Source organism: Heterocephalus glaber, unplaced genomic scaffold, assembly GCF_053883595.1.
Source record: "Heterocephalus glaber isolate CG9 unplaced genomic scaffold, H.glaber_assembly_v1.0 deba00001504, whole genome shotgun sequence".
NCBI lineage: Eukaryota > Metazoa > Chordata > Mammalia > Rodentia > Bathyergidae > Heterocephalus > Heterocephalus glaber.
The window spans coordinates 73941092-73964076 of NW_028258324.1; the positions used below are offsets into that span (position 1 = coordinate 73941092).

At 45.4% G+C, this 22985-nt stretch overlaps 1 protein-coding gene across 3 annotated transcripts; it reads right to left on the reverse strand.

Annotated features, from left to right (window-relative positions):
* Positions 1–6267: 6267 nt before the first annotated feature.
* Zkscan7 (zinc finger with KRAB and SCAN domains 7) lies at positions 6268–18939 on the reverse strand. 3 transcript variants are annotated; one of them, XM_087187112.1, is made up of 4 exons: positions 18685–18939; positions 16858–17391; positions 12365–12530; positions 6268–8582 (listed from the first exon to the last, which is right to left on the reverse strand). In XM_087187112.1, the coding sequence occupies exons 2-4, from the start codon at positions 17278–17280 to the stop codon at positions 7138–7140; spliced, it is 2034 nt and encodes a 677-aa protein (XP_087043238.1). In that variant the 5' UTR covers positions 17281–17391; positions 18685–18939; the 3' UTR covers positions 6268–7137. The 3 variants fall into 3 exon arrangements, with proteins under 3 accessions (XP_087043238.1, XP_012928189.1, XP_021113058.1); XM_013072735.3 differs by having other exon boundaries at positions 18378–18939; XM_021257399.2 differs by lacking the exon at positions 18685–18939 and having other exon boundaries at positions 6268–8579; positions 16858–17304.
* Between the last annotated feature and the right edge of the window lie 4046 nt (positions 18940–22985).

Here is a 22985-nt window from a genome sequence, read left to right on the forward strand (position 1 = left end):
ATCCCTATGGATTTTCCCAGGTTGAACCAGAAACAAATAGTAATCAAAGGCTTTCCTCCCACAGAAGTGGAGGAGGCTTCCTTGTGAGTATGAGGTATCTAGTGGCTGTTTCCCACAGCTGAGGTTTTCACACTATCTCAGAAATGGGATTCTCCTCCAGTGTGGAGTCACAGCAATAGCATAAAGTCTAACTGAAGGTCTTTCACACGCACTGCCCTCACAGTCCTGCTGTTCTCAGTGAGGCCCAGAACTGAGAAAAGGCCCCACTGGATACCTATTATGGAGGCTGAGCCAAAAGGGAGCTGGATACAAATGCTGGGCCTGAGTGGCGTTTTCAGCCAGATGAGCGAATAGGAAGCTGCGAAGTTATTCCTGAAGCATGAAATTACACACTTTTACAATAAAACCTACCAGCCTCAGATCTAAAGGGACAATTTTGATAACATCCAATTGGACTGTAGAGGAATTCAAGGAAAACTCATTTTCCTGTTTTGTGGCAAACATCAAGACTGGAAAGCCCTAATCATCCATTAATGAAGAAAAAAGAAATATGGGATCAATGGAAGATTTTTTACTACAAGTCGAGGAAGTAAAAGAAAATAAAAACTATATATCCAGGAAAAAATGGAATTCAAAGGAGGGGCGTAAGACACTATCTTTGGAAATCCTGACAGAGAAAACAATGGAAAGAAAACTAAAATATAAAGAACACTATATATAAAAAAGGAATTCTAACCACATATGCAGAAGGGAGAAAAAATGATTTTATAGAATACCAGGTACAGATTTTTGCCTAAGTTCATAGGCTAGTGAACATTCCAATTTCTAGATATATATGCAAAATTTACACAGAGGGAAAAATGCTAAACAGTACAGTCGTTGAAGAAATGGAAAAGTTGCCAGAAAATGCCTGCTTTCTAATCCCATCCTTCCAACCAAACAAAACCAAAACAAAACATAATAAAACGAACAGGATAGTGGGGCAGGTGATGAGGAAGAGGTATTTTTATCTAGACTGCAAGGAATAATTCCTACATTATACAAAGTCTTTCAGAGTGATAAAAGAGAGAAAAGCAGGGTCGGGGATTTAGCTCAGTGGTTCTGCCACCTGCCTCACAAGCGCAAGGACCCAAGTTCGATCCCCGGAACCAAAAAAAAAAGACAGAGAAAAGCTTTCAAATTCACCTACAAAGCCAGCAAAACATTTGCAAATGAAATTTGTATCTGTACTTTAAAAATATAAACAAAAAATCATGAACAAATACATTTTACTCCATAAGTGCAAGGAAATTTCAATTATTTGAAACTTCTGTAAATTAATTACAAAAGAATAAAAGATATAACCTGTAAAACAAAACTAGTATTTCTTAAACCTTTGACAAGATGTAGCAATTATTCCTAATAAAAACTAACTATAATAATTGCTATAGTGTATATTGTGTGCCAAGCATTGTGCTGAGTACCTTCCATATTTTAACTAATTTACTCTTCACACCCTTATGAGGCAGCTCCAAGTGGTCCATGCAGGCCACACACCTAACAGTGGTGAAGTCAGAATTTTAGTGTAAGATGCTGGGCTCAAAATCTATGCTTTTAAACACTACATTACCTAACTTAGGAATGGAAAGGCATTTCCCAAATGGAATACAATATCAGAACTCATCGATGAACCCCTTATGGCACTGCAAAATACTAAGAACATTATTCCTAACAGAAGGAACACTTGAGATGCCTGGTGTTATGCTTCATACATCCTCCAAAGCCTCACGCACGCATACGCAGGGCCCTTGGAAGGTAGATTATGGGGCTTATACTGGAGGTGGGGTCTGGTTAGAAGAGTCAATATGCTGGGGCTACAGCCTGGAGGGGTTTATCTACCTCCCTGGCTCCTCTCTTCACTCTCTCTCTCTGCTCCCTGTCTGCCTCTGGTGAGCAGCTCTCCCGTGCCAGGCCCCTCTGCCATGCCATCCTGCCTTGGAGCCAGCCAACTATGGACTGAAATCCCTGGGAGCCAAAATAAATCTCTTCTCCTTTAAGTTGTGTGTGTGTCTGGTATTGTGTCTCAGCCTCAAGAAAGTGACTGAGACAGATTTTGGTACTGAGAGTGGGGTTGTTGTTTGATGCTCCTTGACTATGTTGTTCACAAGCCTTTGGAACTGGCTTATGGGAGGAGTTTGGAAAGGTTTGAAGATGCCAGATGGACAGGCAGCCCTAGAATTTGGTAAGCTGAGCTTGATGAGAGAGACTGGCCAGAGCTCAGAAGACCAGAATGCTGATAGTAATGCAGCTGGTAAAGAAGAGTTGGAATGCAGAGCAAATGTGTTATGCTCTGGTGGAAAATTTGTCTACATTTTGTTCATGTCCTGAGACTTTGTGGGAGACTGAGATAAAAGGCAGCTGACTAATGAATCTGGCAGAGAAAAATTCAAAGCAACCCAGTGTTCAGGCTGTAGCATAGATACTACTTGGTGCTTTTAGCAGGATATACACTAAAAATCAAGAGCATATGTCACAGCTGAATGACTGAAAGAGTGTGGCCAGAAAGGAAGCTCCAGTAAAGTTGGGGTCTGCAAAATTGAAGCAGAGGAGAGTTTGGTTGCTGAAAAGATTAGGATGAAAAAGAAGGGCTGGGGATTTAGCTCAGTGGTTCCGGTGCCTGCCTCGCAAGTGCAAGGTCCTGAGTTCAATACCTGGTACCAAAAAAAAAGAAGCCAAATACTTTACAACAGGATGATAGGGGGAAAATGGCTTAAGGGCACTTAAGAACAAGCAAGGCCTCACCCTTGGAAATCTCAAGATTGCAAAAAGGAAAGAATATTTTTTTAGATGAGAGCCCCAGGGCACTGTGCTCCAGAACAGCATCTTAGGAAATTAGTTCCCGAGGATTCAGTTGATAATCCTCAGCTATCCAGTCATGCTTCAAGGAGGCCTAGCTACTGCTCGAGGTGGCAGAAATCTTGGAATCATCACGTGGTGCCAGTTTTACAGCCATACAGAATGCATGAGTTGTGGAATCAGACAGGCTTCCATGTAGATTTCAGAAGAAGGCCTGGGAGGCCAGGCAGTGTGCCCCCGAGAGAGCAGTTGATGAAACTGTGAAAGTGAAGATAAAAGTGCAGTGGAGACCCCAGAAAGTTGGAGAAGCCATGCATGTGGAACATATGAGGAAAGATGCAAGGAGTGAGCAGAGCCAGGCTGAGAAAGAAGCCATGAGATCTTCAACAACCAGCAACACTGTAGGGATGGGGCCACTCAAGCCCTTTGGAGTTTGCATCTTGCCATGACTTGCCCTTGGTGCTGAACGTGGAACTATGGGATTTGATGTTTGCCCTACTGAACTTCAGCGCTACTTTGGTCTCACTTCCTCTATTCCTCCCATTTGTTTTTGTTTTTTTGTACTGGGGATCAAACTCGGGTCCCTCTGCTTGCGCAGCAGGCGGCAGAACCACTTATTCCTCCCATTTGGAATGGGAAAGTTTATCTTATGCCATTGTATGTTGGAAGTGCTTAACTTTCACTTTTACATGGGCTCGCAGCTAAGAGTTTGGCCTTAAGTCTCAGAGGAGACTTTGGACTTGGACTTTTCAGCAGTGCTGGAACTGTTAGGTCTCTGGCAACTCTTAGAGATGGACTAAATACATTTTGCATAAAGAGATGCACATGAGTCTTTTGGGGGGCTGGGGCACAATGCTATGGTTTATATCCAGATGTCCCCTAAAGTCTCCTGTGCTTATAGGTGGGGCTTTTGTTAGGTGACTGGATCATAACGATGTGATAGTCTTCAGTGAGTTAGTCCACTGATGAGTTTATAGCTAAATGTGATGTTGGCATGTGGAGCCTGGTCACAGGATGTGGTTTCTAGAGGCACAGCCTGGAAGGGCACATCTCCCACCCACTCCTTCCTTCCTGCTCTCTGCCTCCTGGACACCATGGCATGAGCAGCTATTTCTCTACCATGCTGTCCTGCCCTGGAGCCCCTGGACTTCAATTGAAATCTCTACAAACTGTGAGCCAAAATAAACCTCTCCTCCTTTGCTTGTATTGTGTATTGTGTCCCAGTGATGAGGAAAGTAACTAAGACACCTGTTGTTCACTACTCGATATGTTTTGAAGTTCTTGCTGATATACAAAATGAGTGACAGATTAGAAATTGAGATTAACAATTATTTATTGTATATCTGGAGAAGCAAAGAAATGAAACTAAAAAACTATGAAAACTGAAAATAGGCCAGGGATTTAGCTCAGTGGTTTTGCTGCTTGCTGCACAAGTGCAAGGACCAGAGTTCAATCCCTGGTACCAAAAAAAAAAAAAAAAAAAAAAAAAACCAACTGAAAATAACTGCTAACTAGATTGACAATCATATCAATAATTTTATTTATTTATAGTAGCAGTATCCAATAGAAAGAGATATAAATTTCAAATGCAGCCATTTTTCATCCATCGAAGAACCTAAAGCTTCTCCATTTCTACTGAACACTTACACCAGGCTGGTGGTAGTGAGTGAATGGATTTATGATGACAGCTGGTTCCTGACCGCCAGAGACTTGGTGTTGTAGAGAATGAGCAGAGAAGAACCAGAATGTGAAACTACCATCTAATAAGGGGGGTACTCATGCTGAAGTTGGGAACAGTAATGTCCAACGCAAGGTGGAGGGCTGCCCATGCACCGACACAGGCTCAGGCTCTCCCCTGGGTTCTGGGAGCTCTCAAAGTAAAACACATTTTTGAAACTTATCTATATAACTTTCTTTTCTTATAACTTTTAAAAGAAAATGAAAACAATTACCAAAAAAAAAAAAAGCTGGAGGCAAATATAATTGAAAATACATATTCACAAATGACAAATTTCCAATTGTGTCCTGAATTCAGTAATCTTTTTGGGGCCCTGAAGAATGTATGCCCCCAATCATCTTTTCTAACTTTAAGATGTCTCCCTTGGAATCACATCTAATTAGTCCCTTAACCTCACTCTCTTCCCTCTCTGTCTTCAGATACAAACCAGTTTACAACTCCCCTCCAGGTTACATATCTGATGTTGCCACTCTAGTCTCCTTGTCTACCTCTGCCACATTTCTGGTCTTCTCATCCTATTAAGACTAAGTCTGGGGGCCAGGGATTTAGCTTGGTGGTTCTGCCACCGACCTCGAAAGCCCAAAGATCAGAGTTTGATCCCTGGTACCAAAAAAAAAGAGTAAGCCTGAGAGATATACACAGAGGTAAAAGCCCCTAGCACTGGGAGAAGCTGTTCAAGCTCATGACTGATAAGATGACTTGAGAGAAAACCCTGAGACATCCTGTTTCTTCTTTTGAGGGAATGAAAGTGGGCCCAGAAGATAATTAAGGGTATAGCTTTCACCTTAGGTAAGACGGGAGTTGTAGGTAGACAGGACTATTTGATAATGAAAACTGATTAGTCTGACTCTATTATATCCTGCCACAATATCAATTACTGTGCATTCTGATAAAAAATGTGCCAGCTGGATTTTTAATTATCATTATTATTATTATTTTGATTTTTTGAGACAGGTTCTCCCTTTGTAGTTCAGTCTGGCCCGGGACTATGTAGCCTAGGCTGGCCTCAAACTCATGGTGATCTTCCTGCCTCTGCCTCCCAAGTGTTGGGATCACAGGTGTGTGCCACCACACCCAGTGATTTTTAATTATTTGTATCATAGCCATGAACATGGAGTTGTCTTTGCAGTAAATTTTAACTATTTTCTTTTTTGACATGGGATCTTTCTATGTTACTCATACTGATAATGAATTCCTAAATTCAAGTGATATATATATATTTTTCTTTTTTCTTTTGATACCAGGGATCAAACTTGGGACCTTGCGCTTGCAAGGCAGGCACTGGAACCACTGAGCTCAACTGATATATTTGCTCCACCCTCCCTAGTACATGAGACAACAGGCATAAGCTAGGCCTGAGTCAACCTCGGATGACTATATTCTTGTTTATTAAGGAAACAGGGTACAGAGTGCCTAAGTTCAGAACATAGGTCACTGTGCAGGGTAACTTATATCTCAGAGGGACACAAGTGCCCACAAACCTAGACACAGTCATCCCCATACACACACAGACACACTCACTCACAAATCCATTAGTTTTTTGAGCCTGAAATATCAGTAGGAAGACTTCCATGAGTACACAGTGAACATGTGAGGTCTTTGAATGTGATGGCCCATAAGATGAACTTCCATCTTTAGAAGCCTGGGGAAAAGGGGCAATAGTGCATAACTTAAGGATGATTAAATATGAGAGATGAGGTTTAAAAAAATTATTTATTTGAAAACTAACATATACAAACTACTATCTATATGCTGAAGTAGATATACATCTGACCTCAAAGACTCTACAGTAAGTTGGTATGAATGTATACCACAAACATTGAGAATAATTTACAAGGAAATTTAAAAACAGTTGTACCTTGGGCCTGGGGATGTAGCTCAGTGGTTCTGCCACCTGCCTCACAAGCGCAAGGACCCGAGTTCAATCCCCAGTACCAAAAAACCCAAAAAACAAAAAGCCAGTTGCACGTTGTAGCACCAGCTAATACAAAGAATTGAGGTCACATCAATAGACATTTTAGAAGAACGTAGAAGAATGTGAAAAGGAAAGTCCTTAAGAAGTGAGGTGGATGGTAAAGGTTGAGGGAACTTAAACTACCAAACAGAAATGAAAGTTTTCTAGATAGGGACACACAAGAGATAAGCAGCTGTTAATGGCAGTGAGTTTAAAAGTAGGTGAGGAGGGCCACAGGCAAGAAGCAAGCCCTAGGAGAATGTCTCTGTGTAACTGGTGACACAGACAAGTTAGAATAGAATATATATTACCTCTGTCCTTGGGAAGCAGTCTGATTGTGGGATGCATAAGAAATAAAATAGACATTAAGACAATTAAGTAAAGGAAAAGGGACACCTACAAGTAAATGAAACACACAGTCCTTACTTTCCCAATAGTGGAGGAGGATTACACTAAGTCATTACCACTCTTGCACCTTAGTGACCCAGTGGGAAGCAGATGGCAATGGTGTTCCTTGATTAACAGTTCCAAGAGGAGTGCAGAATGAGCATCCTTCTTATAAACAAAGCTTCACTGAAACTTACTTATTTTCTGTCTCCAAAACCACACCTTAGGATACTGACTGGGGCAGACCTGAGGGCTTCTCTCCAGTGTGAGTTCGCTGGTGGTGGTTGAAAGTGGAACGCTGACTGAAGGCTTTCCCACACTCACTACATTCATACGGTTTCTCTCCGGTGTGAACTCTCTGGTGCACGATAAGCTGGGAGCTGTCACTGAAGGCTTTCCCACACTCCTTGCACTTATAGGGTTTCTCCCCAGTGTGTGTTCTCTGATGGACCATAAGGCTAGAGCTGTAACTGAAGACCTTCCCACACTCACTACATTCATACGGTTTCTCTCCAGTGTGAATCCGCTGGTGAATAATGAGGTGAGAGTTTTGATTAAAGGACTTCCCACATTCGTTGCATTTATAGGGCTTTTCACCCGTGTGAAGTCTCTGGTGCCGAACAAGGCACTTACTCAGACCAAATGCCTTACCACATTCACCACATTCAAAAGGTTTTTCTCCAGTATGAATTCGCTCATGGTCAATGAGTTGAGAATTTTGATTGAAGGCTTTCCCACATTCACTACATTTGTATGGTTTTTCCCCAGTGTGGAGGCTCTGGTGTCGAATAAGACACTTACTCCGACTGAATGCCCTGCCACACTCATTACACTCATAGGGCCTCTCTCCCGTGTGGATTCTCTGATGGTCAGTAAGGTTTCTGTTGGAACAGAAGGCTTTCCCACACTCAGCACACTTGTAAGGTTTCTTCCCAGTATGAAGGACCTGATGTCGCATGAGACTTTTACTCCGAATGAATGCCTCTCCACACTCGTTGCACTCATAGGGTTTCTCCCCACTGTGGATTCTTTGGTGGTCAATGAGCTGGGAACTCTGTGTGAAGGCTTTTGCACATTCGCTACATTTATAAGGTCTCTGCCCATTATGCAGCCGCTGGTGCTGGATGAGGTGGGAGCTGTGCCGATAGGTCTTCCCACACTCGTTACATTCGTAGGGTTTCTCCCCTGTGTGGGTTCTGAGATGAACAATGAGCTGAGAGGGCTGCCTGAAGGTCTTGCCACACTCATTACACTCACAGGGGTTCTCTCCAGTGTGGATTCTCTGGTGGCCAAGGAGGTGTGAACTCCGACTGAACACTTTCCCACACGCATCGCATTGACAGAATTTCTGTCCCTTTGGAGCTCCCAGACGTTGTGCAGGGCTGGAGGACAGATGTGGATGTCCCTTCACTTCCATATATTCTCTACATCTGTCTTTTGTGGAATTTTTATCCTTGTCTGGTATTTCCAAGAAATCACTTTCCAATCCACTCCCTTCTTCTTCTAAGGGCTGGCCTTCCAGCTGCTCTAAAGTATCTTTGTAGACATCGTCACCATCTGGTCCGGGAGCCACCACAAAGAGTCCCTCTGATGACCTCTCAGATGTCTCTGATTGCTTAGAAATGGCCTTTGCAGTGGACTCTGAACTGTCCATGCTGTTTTCACCTGCTGCCAAAAGAAACAAGAAAGTAACTTTTACACGTTTCTTGTCCTGTTGTGGAACTAGAATAATTAAGAGTCAGATGTATCTGTAAAAAAAAAAAGTCACATTACAGTTAAGGAAATGACACATTGAGAACAGAGGAAATAGGAAAGAGCTCAATTTTTTTCTTTGGGGATACAAAAAGAAAGATGAGGGTTGGGGGCAGAAAAGAGGGAGGACAGATGGACATTGAGCCAGCATAGCCTGTTAGGGTGGTCAGAAAGCAAGTGTCAGACTGTAATGCATGGTGTACAAGGTCCCAGAAGTCACTGTGCTGCTATCTCCTTGGTGAAATGATGAACCCTATGTTCCTTTCTAATCATGATCTTGTATATTTCCATGTCTCTCAGAAAAGATGCTGGGAGAAAGAAGGATGGCAACGACCTCAAGCCAAATACAAGAAAGACAGAGGGCAAAGATGGGAGTGAGTTGATAAAAGATTTCTATGATGGCATGATTTGGAAAGTGTACCGAAAGAAGAGATCGTGTATGACAGGCCAGTGACAACGTGGATGTAGGCTCACAAATGCTGGGATACAGTGCTGAAGGGCATAGCAGAGTTCAAAAAGTGGGGATGCCATAGGAGTCCAGATCTGGATCTACCAGTCCAGACTGGTAGGAACCAGTTCTGCACTTGTATTAAAAGCTGCACAAGGTCCTGAGTTCAATCCCCAGTATCAAAAAAAAAAAAAAAAAAAAAGTTGAACTAAATGTGCCTTTGGGCTCTTGATTCTCTACAACAAGGAAACTATTGAGTTCCATACCTGGAATTCTGCAAACAAAATCTTGGAAAAGGCTCATCACTGAGGGTTATCACTAACCACCAAAATGTTGGTTTCTTTCAGGAATTTCTTAGCCCGGGCTAGGCCGTCCCACTACTTGGCATATGGTAAGTTGGACAATGTCTGGGGCAGTGTTTCTGTCAAGTTGGTACTGTCCTAAGCTTATCAATCACAGGAACTTCCGTGTATCAGACTTGCCAGAGAGGGAAGCTCACACAACCCCGCTTTGTGTCAAATGACGCTAAGCACCCTATGAGGCACCACAGGTAAGACTGGACCAGAATGAGGACCTAGGTTCATGTGTAGCTTATCTGCAGGTTACTCATTACCCTCTGCTGTGGCCTGGGCCAGGGAATGTCCTAACACTGAGAATGTTTAATGGCTGTGCCAACCAGAATCCCCCTCTAAGTAAATTCTGCCCTGAAAACAGACCCAAATTAAGGCAATTACAAGTCAAACCTGCAGGTGAGATGATGCATGGAACCAAGTCAAGTCATTAGGAGCCACAGCCAAGTGCTAAGTATGAGAACTGAAGACAGCTGAGGCGAGACTATGGCGACAGAGTCTGAGTAAAGAAACGTGTAGCAGTGGGAGATGGAAAGCAGAGATGCATGGGGGCTGCTGCATTACTATCAAAGGGGCACCGGCTAAAATTCATCAGACTGCTGAAGCTACAGCTCATTCTCCACAAGGCCCTGTTTCCCCGTCTGGTCTAGGTGAGCGGTTTCTTCTAGCTTAGCATATGCTTACCAAAACCTGAGTGACTCCCTATTCCTAACCCCTGTATATCCATTAACCACAAAGCAGAAAAGAATACCGATCACTGTCAAAGCTAGTAATGGGTGCAGGAGGGCTCATTTCACTATCCTCTGTATGGAAGTGTTCAAAGTGAAAAATTTATAAAATAAATATAACAAAAAAATGTACAGAGTGCAGACTCTAAGTTACAGGGGAAGAAAAATGACCAGGTGAGGCCTTGCTGTAGTAATTTCCCAGCATGGTATTATGGTGCAGGGATGACTGACGGCCGGGCCTTTCCACTTCTGCCTAAAGTCCACAGGTGATCCCCACGGGCTGCTGTCCCTGAAATGGCAGCTTCTCCTGCTGAGGAACAGACTCATTCTGCAGGGCAGAGTGCTGAGGGGTTCCGAGGGCATGGAGGACAGTCTCTAGGTGGGCAAAGGGGTAATGGAGAGGAGCTGGATGACACTGCAAAGGACACGTCCAGGGCTAGACAGAGGCCATCAAGTAGTAATACGGACTGGGCTCCAAGAGACGCCCCTCGGCAGAAGAGCAGGGGTGCTGCCTTCAGTGTGGTGGGTGGGGACCGGAGCTCTGGCTCTAACAACAAACAAGAAAACACAGAAAGCCACGCCCACCTGAGACCTGACCATCTGAAGCGCAGTGGCCACTGCTTGGCCTCCTGAGCACCCTACTGGGGAATGGCAGGACCCGCGGATGCAAGTTGAGCTGAGGGAGGAAAGAAGCCCCAAGTAGGCCAAGGCCTGCCATCGGCTCCCATGACATCTGTATTCCCACAGAGGTGCCCCAAAGTACCCAAGCAGCTCCCACACTGACTCAGCCCTCTTCTCGAGGCTCCCGTGTGCTGGGAAACGTTCCCTGGAGAGGACAGTACAAGGTCCTGGCCAACCTGAGACCCGAGTCTGCCCCCCTCAAGGTCCCCAAAGGAAGCTACACTGTGACCACATCCTCTCCGCCCTGGCTCCCCTAGCACCAGCCAAGCCTTCTCCCTCCTGTCTCTGCCGCTCCCGCGCTGCTGCCTCCTCCCCTGCCCTTTCATCATGGACACTCCTGGAGGGCCAGCCCAGAGCTTCCCTCTGTTGGCATCTCACGGAATCACGGCTTCAGCCTGCTCTGCTAGCTCCCCTTCCCTCCCAGACTCCTGTCACATGGCCACAGAGTGGACATTTCACTCAGCTGTCCCACACTTCCTAAAATGCATGTTCTTACCACCGCTTTCCTCCTGGTTTCCCACTTTCAGTCAATGGTTCTACCACTGACCAAATCCTTTCATTCACTGAGCCCCATGGACTCCTTCATCCCACTGTTTCTCACATGGACCCCTCACACCCTTCCCCATTCAGGTTGTCACTGTCTGTTCCACACCGCCCACCTTCTACTGTGGCTCCCTGTCAGTCAGCCCACGGTGCTTACCTGTGCCAGGTTGTTGTCCTGAGATGCTATTTCGAACACACCACCCTCTTACACCCCAAATCTTTCAGACCTCAGCTCAAAGGCCCTGTACAAGCAGAGCTCTAGTTTCCAAAAATAGCTGTCCTGCATTCTACCTCCATGGGGCCCAAGGAACCCCTAGGTCAGTCTTTACTTATATCCCCCACTTACTGGCTGTCTATCACCCTTCTTGTGCCTCCATTTCACACCTTCAAAATTCTCCCCTACTCTTTAGTGTGAAATCTACTGCTTTTCCTCCACGAAGCATCCTACACCTGCTCCATCCCACAGTACTCTTGGCTTTCACCAGTGATCATCCTTCCTGCACCCACACTGCTCGTCTGAATGGGATCAAATGCCTAGGGACAGGAGTCCCTCACCTATACTTTATGGCTTTGTTACATGTAGGACAGATTTGCCATCTAGATAGCAGTTCTTTGAAAACAGTGACAGTGTACTGTGTCTTGTCCCCAACGGTGTGTTCCCTGTGACATGTGCTTGACAAAAACTTACGAATGCATGCATGACTAGAAAAGAACCAAAAAGAACAAACAAGGTCACTAAAGAATGAGGAATTTTGGGGCCGGGGATTTAGCTCAGTGGTTTCACTGCCTGCTGCGCAAGTGCAAAGACCAGAGTTCGATCCCAGGTACAAAAAAAAAAAAAAAAAAAAAGAATGAGGAATTTCAATGGGTGTTGAGATGGATAGATGAAGGAGACTCTGGAAGACAGATGGCAAGTGTGATCTGAGCCAGAGCTGGGGTGATGAGTACCGAAGTGCCCGCTGGGGAGGTGCTGTGCCCCTTCATCATGAAGAGGCTCCAGGCGGACTCCAGAGACCGAGCCCCCACTGAGGGGTGAGGTAGGAGATTCCTCTGTTGCATCCAGGGCTGTTGTCTCCTCCAAATGGACTTCCTGTTCCTGTGCTGGGGCCAAAACCTAGACATAAGGAGATATGATTGGCTTCAAAAGAGCATCCTTGAAGGTATGGAACTGCAAACCTCTAAGAAGCCCCTGCCTGGGAAGAAATATACAGAAAAAACCATCACGTCCTTCTGCCAGCACCAGTAATGCCTACTAGCAGGCTTTTGGGGGTCCGTAGTTCCCAAGTCTCCAAGAGGCAGCCTGTGACCCTGGTCACCATCCTTCTGTTGACCCTCTTGGTAGGAGTTTGAGGATCAGATTCTGTAACAGTTTCCACTCTGTTTCAATTCTCTGGACACAAATTTACACACGGAAAACCATCTAGAAAAGGGAGTCAGTGGAACAATTCAGTACGTTCTCTAGGGCCTGAGCCTACCTACCGGAACAATCAGAAGCACAGAGGAAATAAAACATGATAGGTGTGTACCTGTATGTACACGAATAATGCTGCTACAGCTGGCAGCTGAAGCAAACCCCAGAGCTGGGGCTGAGCGGCCTTATGGGGACTTTTCCATTTTCTCTCAATAACACGTCTTCTCCCCAGAGCTTTCCCTCACCACAGTGACAAAGCCAGGGTAGTCATTTTCTTTTAAATTGCTCAACTACATTTTCATAGTATGTTTTAATCTTAAGTTATCTTATCGCTATCCTTATTGTCTGTTTTGTCCCACTAGGATGCTAAGTTTTGTGAAGATAATAACTTTGTTTTCATCACTAACTCCTAGAACAATGTTGGGCCCAACACTGGTGTTCAATTAATATTTGTTGACTGAATTCCGGCTGACACTTTGCTAAGGGCCTTCCATGGTATCTGCAAGCCAATTTTCAATACATGCTACTTTCCCCCAATAATATTTAAAATGTCAAATGAGATAATACTCTTCTTTTGAAATCTTGAAAATATCTCAGGGCATAGTCATTTTACTTCTAACCTCGGCTTGTTGTCACCAAACCAGCTCTTTGTATTCTCCTGGTTACTATTTTTAGCAGCATTTGGAACACGAATTCCAAACATTATCTAAATAAAGCACATTGATAAGCTTGGTCGTGCTGGCATGAACACAATGCAGCATGAGATGAACATACCTTTTACAGTAAACAGTGCCAGATTTGGCCTGTTCGGTTACACCTGCTGAGATGTGAGAGTTTCTCTCTTTTAATATATATCTCACCAGCCTAGTGGTAGCTCCAGGAAGCTCCCTGTGTTCTGGGCTTCCCAAATTCTCCACAGGACAGTTCTTCTAAATGAGAGTCAGTCGCTATGGGTGTGGGTAGAAGAGAGAACTGAACAGCACTGTAGTAACACAATCTTGTAGTTCTCTGACAATTAAATCCTGGTATAATTCCAATTCATCATCCAGGCCTCAGACACATGGGTTGCCTTTTCTCTAAGGCATGAAAACTTCATTCTACTTCTCATTCTAAAATAGCATTCTATAGCAAGACACTAGAGGAAAGCTGGAGCTGAGAACCTAGGCAAATGGAAAATCCTTGGTAGGGATCAGCAGTAATGACACTGGCTGAATCTGTGGACAAAAAGAGAGGCTTACTAGGTGTGCTAGTGTGGACAAGCCTCTCTGCTTACTTCACTCGTCACAAGGAGATACTGTCCATTTTGTAAGCTTCCTGCAAGCAAAGTAAGACGTACAATTCAAAAGCATTGTGCAAACTGCATGCTTGTGTAGCCCAGCAGGGACGGGTGCAGAGATGCCCGTGTTCTTCCCATAGCAGCAAGTGGCTGCTCCTGAGGAGCAGGTGCCTGCTGTGCCAGGGTCCTCCCTAACTGCCTGGCACACTGCCATGTTTACTCACTTAGCTGTTCCAGAAAAGATCTTCCGAAGCCCTGACAGAAAAGACAGTCTTGGGTCGGGGATGTAGCTCAGTGGTTCTGCAGCCTGCCTCGCAAGCACAAGGTCCCAAGTACAATTCCCAGTACCAAAAAAAAGAAAAGAAAGTCTTGCTCTCATGTTAGAAAATGCAACCCTGACATAGTGGCAGAGTAAAAAGTGGAACCCAAAGACCCTACTCGGAGGCTGCAGCTGCAAATGTTCAGCTGTCTTACCCATCCAACTGTGGACTCTTTTGGCCTGGGACTCAGTCATGTTTCGGGGGGAGCTCCTTGGACAAAACAATGAGACTTTTTTTTGGTGGTACCGGGGCTTGAACTCGGGTCCTTGCGCTTGCGCAGCAGGCGGCGAAACCACTGAGCTAACTCCCTGGCCCAGCAATGAGACTTTTAATGGAGGAATGGTCACATTTAGTGAAGCAAGGTAAGGTAAGTAATGAGGAAGCATCCCTTCCCTTCTCACTAAATGCACTCTAAGCACTCGTTAGTCCCCGGTTAGTGCTGTGGTTGTGCCCAGCTGCTCCTCAGACCCCTGTGATGGTCCATTTATTCATATGTGTTCACTTGTGACAAAAGCTTTAATAATGTCCAATGTGCGTTGGCTGGTACTCCTGGAAAAAGATCTTGCCCTGGAACTCCAATCAACTGGAAATGATTCCCTCGTCACAGACAAATAATAACTTAAAAAAAAAAGACCTCGAATTAACTGACATGCTGAGTATCTGAGAAGTTTTATATACTGGTTTTCCCTGGTAAAGTGCAAAGGGGTGGAGGAGATGAGGTCCCCTGCTCAGGTTGTAAGGGAGCTATTACACAAAAACTGGGGGAACAGGCATCCACGGCATGCTGGCTCTTCTTAGCATGTCTACTTGGCATTGAGCAAATGCTAATCCAAGTGTTCCTGTGAAATACTTTATAGATATGATTAAAGCCTATAATCACTTTACTCCACCTAAGGGAGATTATGCTAGATAATGGATAATGGGGCCTAACTCAGTCAGCTGCAAGGCCTTATGAGCCAGAAAGAAAAGCTTTGGGTGTGCATCGCAGCTTTGCCTTGGGCAGAGGTCCAGTGTGCCCCTTCCACCACCTCTGTGACTCTGCCTTGCCTAGCCAGTCCCCGAACCACAGCAGCCACTTTCTAGCAGTAAACCTCCTTCTATACAAACACACACACACACACACACACACACACACTTCCTGCTGTTTCTGCTTCTCTGGCTGAACCCTGACGGATACAGAGGGTCACAGAACTATTTAGCACCATCATTCTAGAAGTCAGGTTTTTCCAGTGCTTCAGACTGCTAGCTTTTCCCAATTTTTTCTCTGATTTGGGTGACCTTGGCTATAAATTTGAAAGAATCCCAGGAAATAGGGAAAATAGAAATTAGAATTAAAGAAAAAAAAACTCTAGTTAGATTTGGAGACCTGGAAAAAAAGGAACAAATTATTTTGAGGTCCAGAAATAGTACCTAAGAAACCTAAGAGGCAGGAGGAAAGACCTGAGAAGTCTGCACAAGTAGTTGCAGGAAGGTCTGGAGATGTAGCTCAGGGCGCCTGCCTAGCAAGCACAAGGTCCTGAGTTCGATCCCTGGTACAAAAAAAAAAAAAAAAAAGCAGTTGTGGGAGGTTGCAATATTGCTTGTGCCCAAAGCAGGCTGTGAGGAGTTAAGCCCACAATTGCCTTGTTTGAGAAGCGAGTCTGGCCAAAGCCTACGTGCCGAGATCAGAGTAACCTGAACCCAAATTCCATTCCCAAAACTAAAACCTTCAGACTAGAAGGACAATGTTCTAATTACGACCACATATTTTGTCTATTTTGTTCCTAATTGGAGAATGCTCTTCTTGTCCTTTCTGAGGCTTGCTTATAACCTTGCACATAGCCCACCTTTACACCAATTGACCGCCAATAAAAATCAGTGACTTGGTTCCACCGCCTACCTCCCAAGCGCAAGGACTTGAGTTCGATCCCTGGTACCCCCCCCCGCCCCGCCCACCAAAAAAAAATCAGTGGCTTGGACTGGCCAGAGCCTTTGTCAGTTGCACCATTGGTTGTCCTGGTGCTTTGGTTTCTATCTTAGTTCTGTCTTTTAGTTTTTTTCTCAGGCCTGCATTGTACACCGAGCAGGAGACTGGAGACTACTGCAGAGGTTTCCAGTAATGTTCCAGTAATGTTTCAATGTTTCAACAGTAATAATAAGAACTTCTGATCATACTGATGCCCCTACCCCTATATTCTAACCACTGTGCAGATCTTTTGTGAGTGCTGTGTGGATCTCACAAAGCAATATTTCACAAAGCAATTCAGACCTTAGCTTGGACTTGCATTTCTTTTATGGCTTAAAGCACACAACTATTACCCTTTATCCATGAAAAAAGTGTGGGAGTCCTAAAGGCAAACCAGCCTTGAGCCTGGAAACCAGAAAATGCCTATTCCTGGGCCAACCCAAGTACCAGAGAACAGTTTCAGATGCCATTCTAGACACAAGTACTCACCTCTCCTGGTCCACTGAGGTGTCTCTGGAAATCTTCCACTACGGCCACAGCCTCCTCACCACTCTCGGGGTGATGGAGCTGCACCCAGGATCGGACCTCCCCTGGAAGGATGCTCAGGAACTGCTCCAGCACCAGCAGCTCCAAGATCTGCTCCTTGGTATGGACCTCAGGCATCAGCCACCAGTGGCAAAGCTCTCTGAGCCTGCTCAGTGCCTCCTGAGGCCCAGACATCTCATGGTAACACAACTGTCTGAAGTGTAGTCGGAAGATTTCACAGACAGAAGGGTGGTTCTTCTGGAGACTGCAGCCCCGTCCCCAAGTCTGGCTTCCGGGCTCCTGCTTCACACACAGGTGCGCCTCCTGCTTCTGGAACACAGCATTCCTGGGGATGAGCCCTACAGTTCCCCTGCTTTCTGTAGTCATTGTGATCCCAGAGAGCTTGTTTTAGCTGCAGTTGGTCCTACTAAGTCTGGTCTGTAATTCAGATCAGAAGCTGCTTTTCAGGGTTGGAGTAGGAGGTGATGGGAATGTCACCTATAGAAACATCAAGAGAGAAATCATAGTCTCCAAGGTATTCAAGCCTAGGCTGATGACAGATCCTCCAGAGTTAAAAAGCAATGCTCCAGCTGGGTGTGGTGGCACATGCCTGCAATCCCAGCACTGAGGAGGCTGAGAGAGGGAGATCACAAATTCAAGCCCACTGGTCTCACAAGTACCCAGGATTAGAAAGACAGCAGTAGGTCTTCAATGTGGGACATGCAAGATATCCCAAAAAGGGAAAAGAAAATACCAAATTGTTACTTAACCACTATTCAATGTATGTTTTATAATCAGCATTGAAATTTGTCTGGTAGTGCATCTATAATGTATGCATAAATCTGTGTTGGGAATGCATTCTCAAAACTTCTACAGATAAAGATGCACAATAGAGAAAGTTTGGGACTAACATTCTAGAGACACAGATAGATGCTACATGCATTCTTTTCCTGTTCAGACTTTTCATTCTCACCACTTCTGACAAACTCTTACTCATCTGTCAAGACCTAGAAGGAATATCATTTTATCTTGAAGGCTTTCCCAATGGTCCCAAAAGGAAGACAGTTGGTAGCTCCTCTCCTTGTATCTCACTTTAACATTGTATTTTAACTGGTTTATGCACATCTGACCACTCATGTGTTCCACACTGCTGGATGGCGACCAAAACAAAGAAACCAGGTAAGAGTCAGAAAATCTCAAATCCTTTCTACTCAACTCATCTCCCCTTCCTATCTCTCTGGAGTTAAGAGTGATTATTGCCCCAGTGACCCCACTGGACATCTTTCATTCAAACTTCATACTGTAGTTTATCCAGCTTTCTCTCCCACTTTCTGGAAGCACTCAAGGGTAGGGCTGGCTTCCAGTTTTGTACGTGTGTGTTATTCGTGGTAAACGAATGAATGTGGTTCGTTTAGCAGATATGAAAATGTAGAAAAAGTTTAATTAGTTTATACATTGTAAAATGCTAAAAACCATGGCCTTACTGGTAATAAGGTATGTGTGCGCTGCTTCCAAATCATCGTGCATCCCGGATCCTTGGGTAACCTATTTTTCTGCGGGCCTCAATTTCTTAAAAAGACGAAGAGGAACTTATCTGTGGATTCTACTCTGAGATCCCACTCGTGTAGGAAGTGCAGGCTATTTTCCTAATTCTCTTGCTGTTCCGATGCTCAGCAGCGGATCTCAACTGGGGCTTTGCGCTGACGGGCCATACTTCACGTCCACAGTTCACGTCTGAACTTCTGAGCCCGGGTCTGACCGTGTGAAACCAGGCTCCTGGGCGCCGCTCACCTGGCCACGTCCGCCCGGCTCATCGCTGGACCCGCAGGTGCCCGGCGCCCAGCCCAGCACGGTTGTCAGCGCCACGGGACCAAGCGGCGGATTCGGGCTTCCAGGGACCAAGCGCGCTACCGGCCGGCCTCGGGACCCAGGCTCGGGCTCCGCCGCGCCTCCCTCTCAGGCCCCTACCAGGCCACAGCACCCCTGGACGCCGAAGAGGTACACGTCCAGGAGCCGTACAAGTGAAAACAATGGCCGGGCCGGAAGCGGATGATGCCCCACTTCCGGTCCCTCTTTCGGCCCCTCCAGCATCCCGGAAGTCTCGGTGGCGAAAGTGGGCGCGTGAGCCTGGTGGGTTGGCCGTCCGCGAGGCCAGGCTGGGACTCAGGGCCGTGAGCGCCAGCGTGTCCGTCTTACGCATGCAGACGCCAGCCCAGGAGTTGTGATGTTTGACCCACAAATGTGGTTAACCTTTCCTAAGACAGCATTATTGCCCGAGGAGAGGCCCCCAAGGAAAGCCAGGGAGCGGATAAAAAGTCAAATTAGGGGACAGCTTGTTACCCAAGAGCACTTGTCCTCTCCGCCCTGCGAGGCCCGATACGGGAGAGGCTGGTACCGCAGGTAGTAAAGAATTTGTCAATGGTCCAGAAATATAGAAAAGTTAAGAGTTTACTGATACTCTGAAAAAGAGAAGCGGGTGAATTCCAAGAGAGGAACGTACTGACAGGAGAAACAGGGAATTTTATATTTGACTTTAACATGAGGACAGGGTTTGGAGACGTCACCCCAGGAATGCTTTCACCAGGTGACGGTGTTTCTGTTGTCCATCCAAGTTCTGAGGAGCCAGGAGTTGCGGGCTGAGTAATGTTTTGTTTGATCCAGGTCCTTGGTGTTGCTGGAAACACTCCTGAGTAAAATTAATTAACAAATATATAGAGACTAGGGTTAGTGATGAAGGAATCAGAATAAAGTATATATACTTGTACATGCGATGGACTTTTGACATTACATTGGGATATGGGAGGAAATGGTGTTCTTTAAGACATGACAATCTGTCAGTGATGCGAAACTTTTACAGCTTTCAGTGATACAAACGGGCTGTGGTACATGTGCCATGGGTTCACCACCACTAGGTTAGATTATCTAGTGATATATACATAGCTTACAAGGTCAAGAGTTAATGTTTACTAGAGATTTATCACTCACCTGAAATAGAGCCTTAAAGAAACAGTGGTAAAATAACCACGATTCTCCACATTGTTTCTGGGAAGCAAGCATTACCCAGGTGGACCTCACCTTGGAGAATGGTTTGCAGACAGAAACAGGCTATGAACAAGTGCCTGTTGCTGACATGATTGAGCAGGCCTGGGATTCGCAACTCTGGATGTGTGGTGAGGAGCAGAAATGAAGAAGGGCCACTCCCTAGTGGAATTCGTGTGTATATTGTCATAGCCTAGTAGGTAGCCTTCACAAAGGTCAAGAAAACAGTTACCTGCACTGTCCAGGGATCAGCACTATCCAGATGTGTCCTGGGCCTACCCTGGGCCTACATGTGTCCCTCATATATGTGCACAGGCCAGGACAGAGATAAAGGCATTGCAAATCCTACTCCAGAGTCTTCAAGGGCTTCAAAGAGATCCCAAAAAGCAGGTTTTGTCCACTGAGCCTAAGAGTGACCTCCTACCATCAAAGTCATTCTTTGCACTTGGAAATCTTACATGGAGTGTGTGTGACCATTTCAGCCTAGCCTCTGCCTAACATTACCACAACATGTAGCTTTTTGGTCTATCAAAGCCTTAGAAGCCCAGGGCTCCTGAGCAGGAAATCTCTTAAGGCCAGGCCTCATGCAATCAAGTCTTTATTTCCAGGTTTCCCTGAATGTGTTGTCCGGAAGTCATGGCTGCTTGGCATGGTTGCCAGAGAGATCGAGTCTGTTGTTACTTCTCAGAGCTATTTCATGCTCAAGTGGTTGGCTTCCACTGTCTGTGTGGACTGGGCCCATATGAGCTGTAGGTCTACACTTGGGAGGGACTTCGGTGCCCAGCACTGTGGGCCTCATCTACTCCAACTGGATTGGGCCCCAGTGAGCAGGATATGCAGTACTCCATGCTGCCTCCCATATAGCACCTTGCAACACCTACCTTTGGGTCAAGATGACCCTAGCAGGCAAGCTGTAATTCTATACCCTATTCTGACCTGCCTTGCAAACCATCACAGAAGTTTGGTATGAGAACTACCATACAGCGAACCCAGCTTTATGTTTCTAAAGCAAAATTCACCATCTTTGAAGTTCTATCCATGATGCCATCTGGTTTTAAAAAACCCAGTCCTTGTGTATGAGAACCAGCCACCAAAAGTGGAAGGGGTTGAAAGGTGGAAGAAAGAGGCAGGCAGACTCAGCATTGTACAAAGTGTGATTTATTGAGGCACTGACAGAAACATGTCTTTGGTGGCAGCAAGACAGGTGGATTGCTGCACCACAAGGCAGGAGGAAGGGTCTGTATACAAACTAGACAAAAGTGGGTTGCAGCTAATGTATCTTAATTTTCTCAGAAACTACAAACATGTCCAATGTCAGTTAAGAAACAATCTGGACATCAGTGGCTGGAACAAAATGTTGATGACTGTCTTAGTGACTTTGGTTACTAAAGTCCCTGATAGGGGACTGGGGATGTGTACCAGGGTCACTTGGTGGGGAAAATATCAGTTATGACCAAGATGTTGGTAGTCAGATCAAGCCTGATACCTTGATGATGGTATCATCAATTTATTTTATCTTCTGTCAAGCAGTCCTCCTGCCTTAGCCTTCAAAGTAGGTGGAACTACCACCACACCCAGCTACACAATCACTTTGAATGGCACTGTTTTTCTCCCATGGTCCCAGACTAGAATCCTCAGTGTTATATCATGAGCTGTGTGACAAAGCACAAGTTACTAAGTCTCTCTGTGCTGTAGCTTCCTCATCTGTAAATGGGGATTAAAATAGTACTAAAATTTAGAGTTATGGTAAGGATTAAATGAGATAAAATATATAAAGCACTTCGACTGTGCTTGGTACACAGTAAATACCATAGGTATTTTTGTGGTATCATATTTAACTATCTTCATTTCCTTCTATTTCATCCCCCCTTATTCAGATTATTATCCTAGCATCATTAGTTTGGGAAGGCCTCCTGAATTTGCCCCAAATGTTAATAATAACAATAGAAGATATCGATACCACTTACTATGTTGGTCTCTCTGCATTACCATTATCCCTTCTTCTGTGTTAAGTCCTGCCTGGGACCCTTTGAATATAAGACCACAAAGACAGCAGCGCAGTCATGTCTATGAATTCCCTGTCCCCAAACTGCCCAGAGCTGATATCATATGTGAGCAGTCCCTTTTCAACACCCATAAAGTGCATACCCTAAAAAGAAGATGGTGTCTTACACAACCCAGAGAAGGGGTTGCTGTGATCCTGGCAAAGTTCCAGTCACTGTGCTTGAATGGGAGTGGATGGGGCCCAGGGAGACAGAGAGATCTTTTCATCTCGGAAACTCCTTGTCCTTCCAGATTTGACAGAGAAGCCCCTCCTCCAGGAGGTCTTCCATACACCTATCTGTCAACTGGATGGAGGTCTCTTCTTTTGTGCTTTGTTGCCCTGCCATGTCCTTGTCATCCTGCTTGTTTGTCATGCTGTATTTTATTCATTTATTTTTTTAGTACCAGGGATCGAACTTGGGACCTTGTGCTTGCGAGGCAGGTGGAGGCACCACTGAGCTAAATCCCCGGCCCTGTCATGCTGTATTAAAAACACTGTCTGCTTACTGACCACTACACCCCATTGTAAACCACATATGGGTGGACTCCATGTCTCCCTGGCTCACAATTGAGTCCCCAGGCACTAACTTCGGGCTTTGCTGGGCTTTTGTTTTCCTTTGTATCAGTCTCCTTAGCTGGATGAAACTGTATGGTCAGGCCATCTCTGTTTCCCTGGTGCCCAGGGTGGAATCCAACCAGGCTTCTGAGAAATGTGTGCTTGGCTCAGGCTTCCAGGCTGGTAAGGACACTGGTCAGCCAGCTCTCTTGAAAGGCCTGGAAGGGGAGAAGAATGTCCCTTACATTTGGATATCTGCCTCGCACTCCCGGTCCATCTGTGACACAGCATCATTGGTTTCCAGGTCAGGATACGGGGGCTTGGCAGTGTACTGGTTGAAAACTGTAGGGAAGACCTGAGTTAAGGCTTTAGATTGTCCGTCCACCTCTTCTTTCTATTACAAGATGCTCTCTGTAACCCGTATAGATTCCTATTTTTTAATTCCTGTCAGACT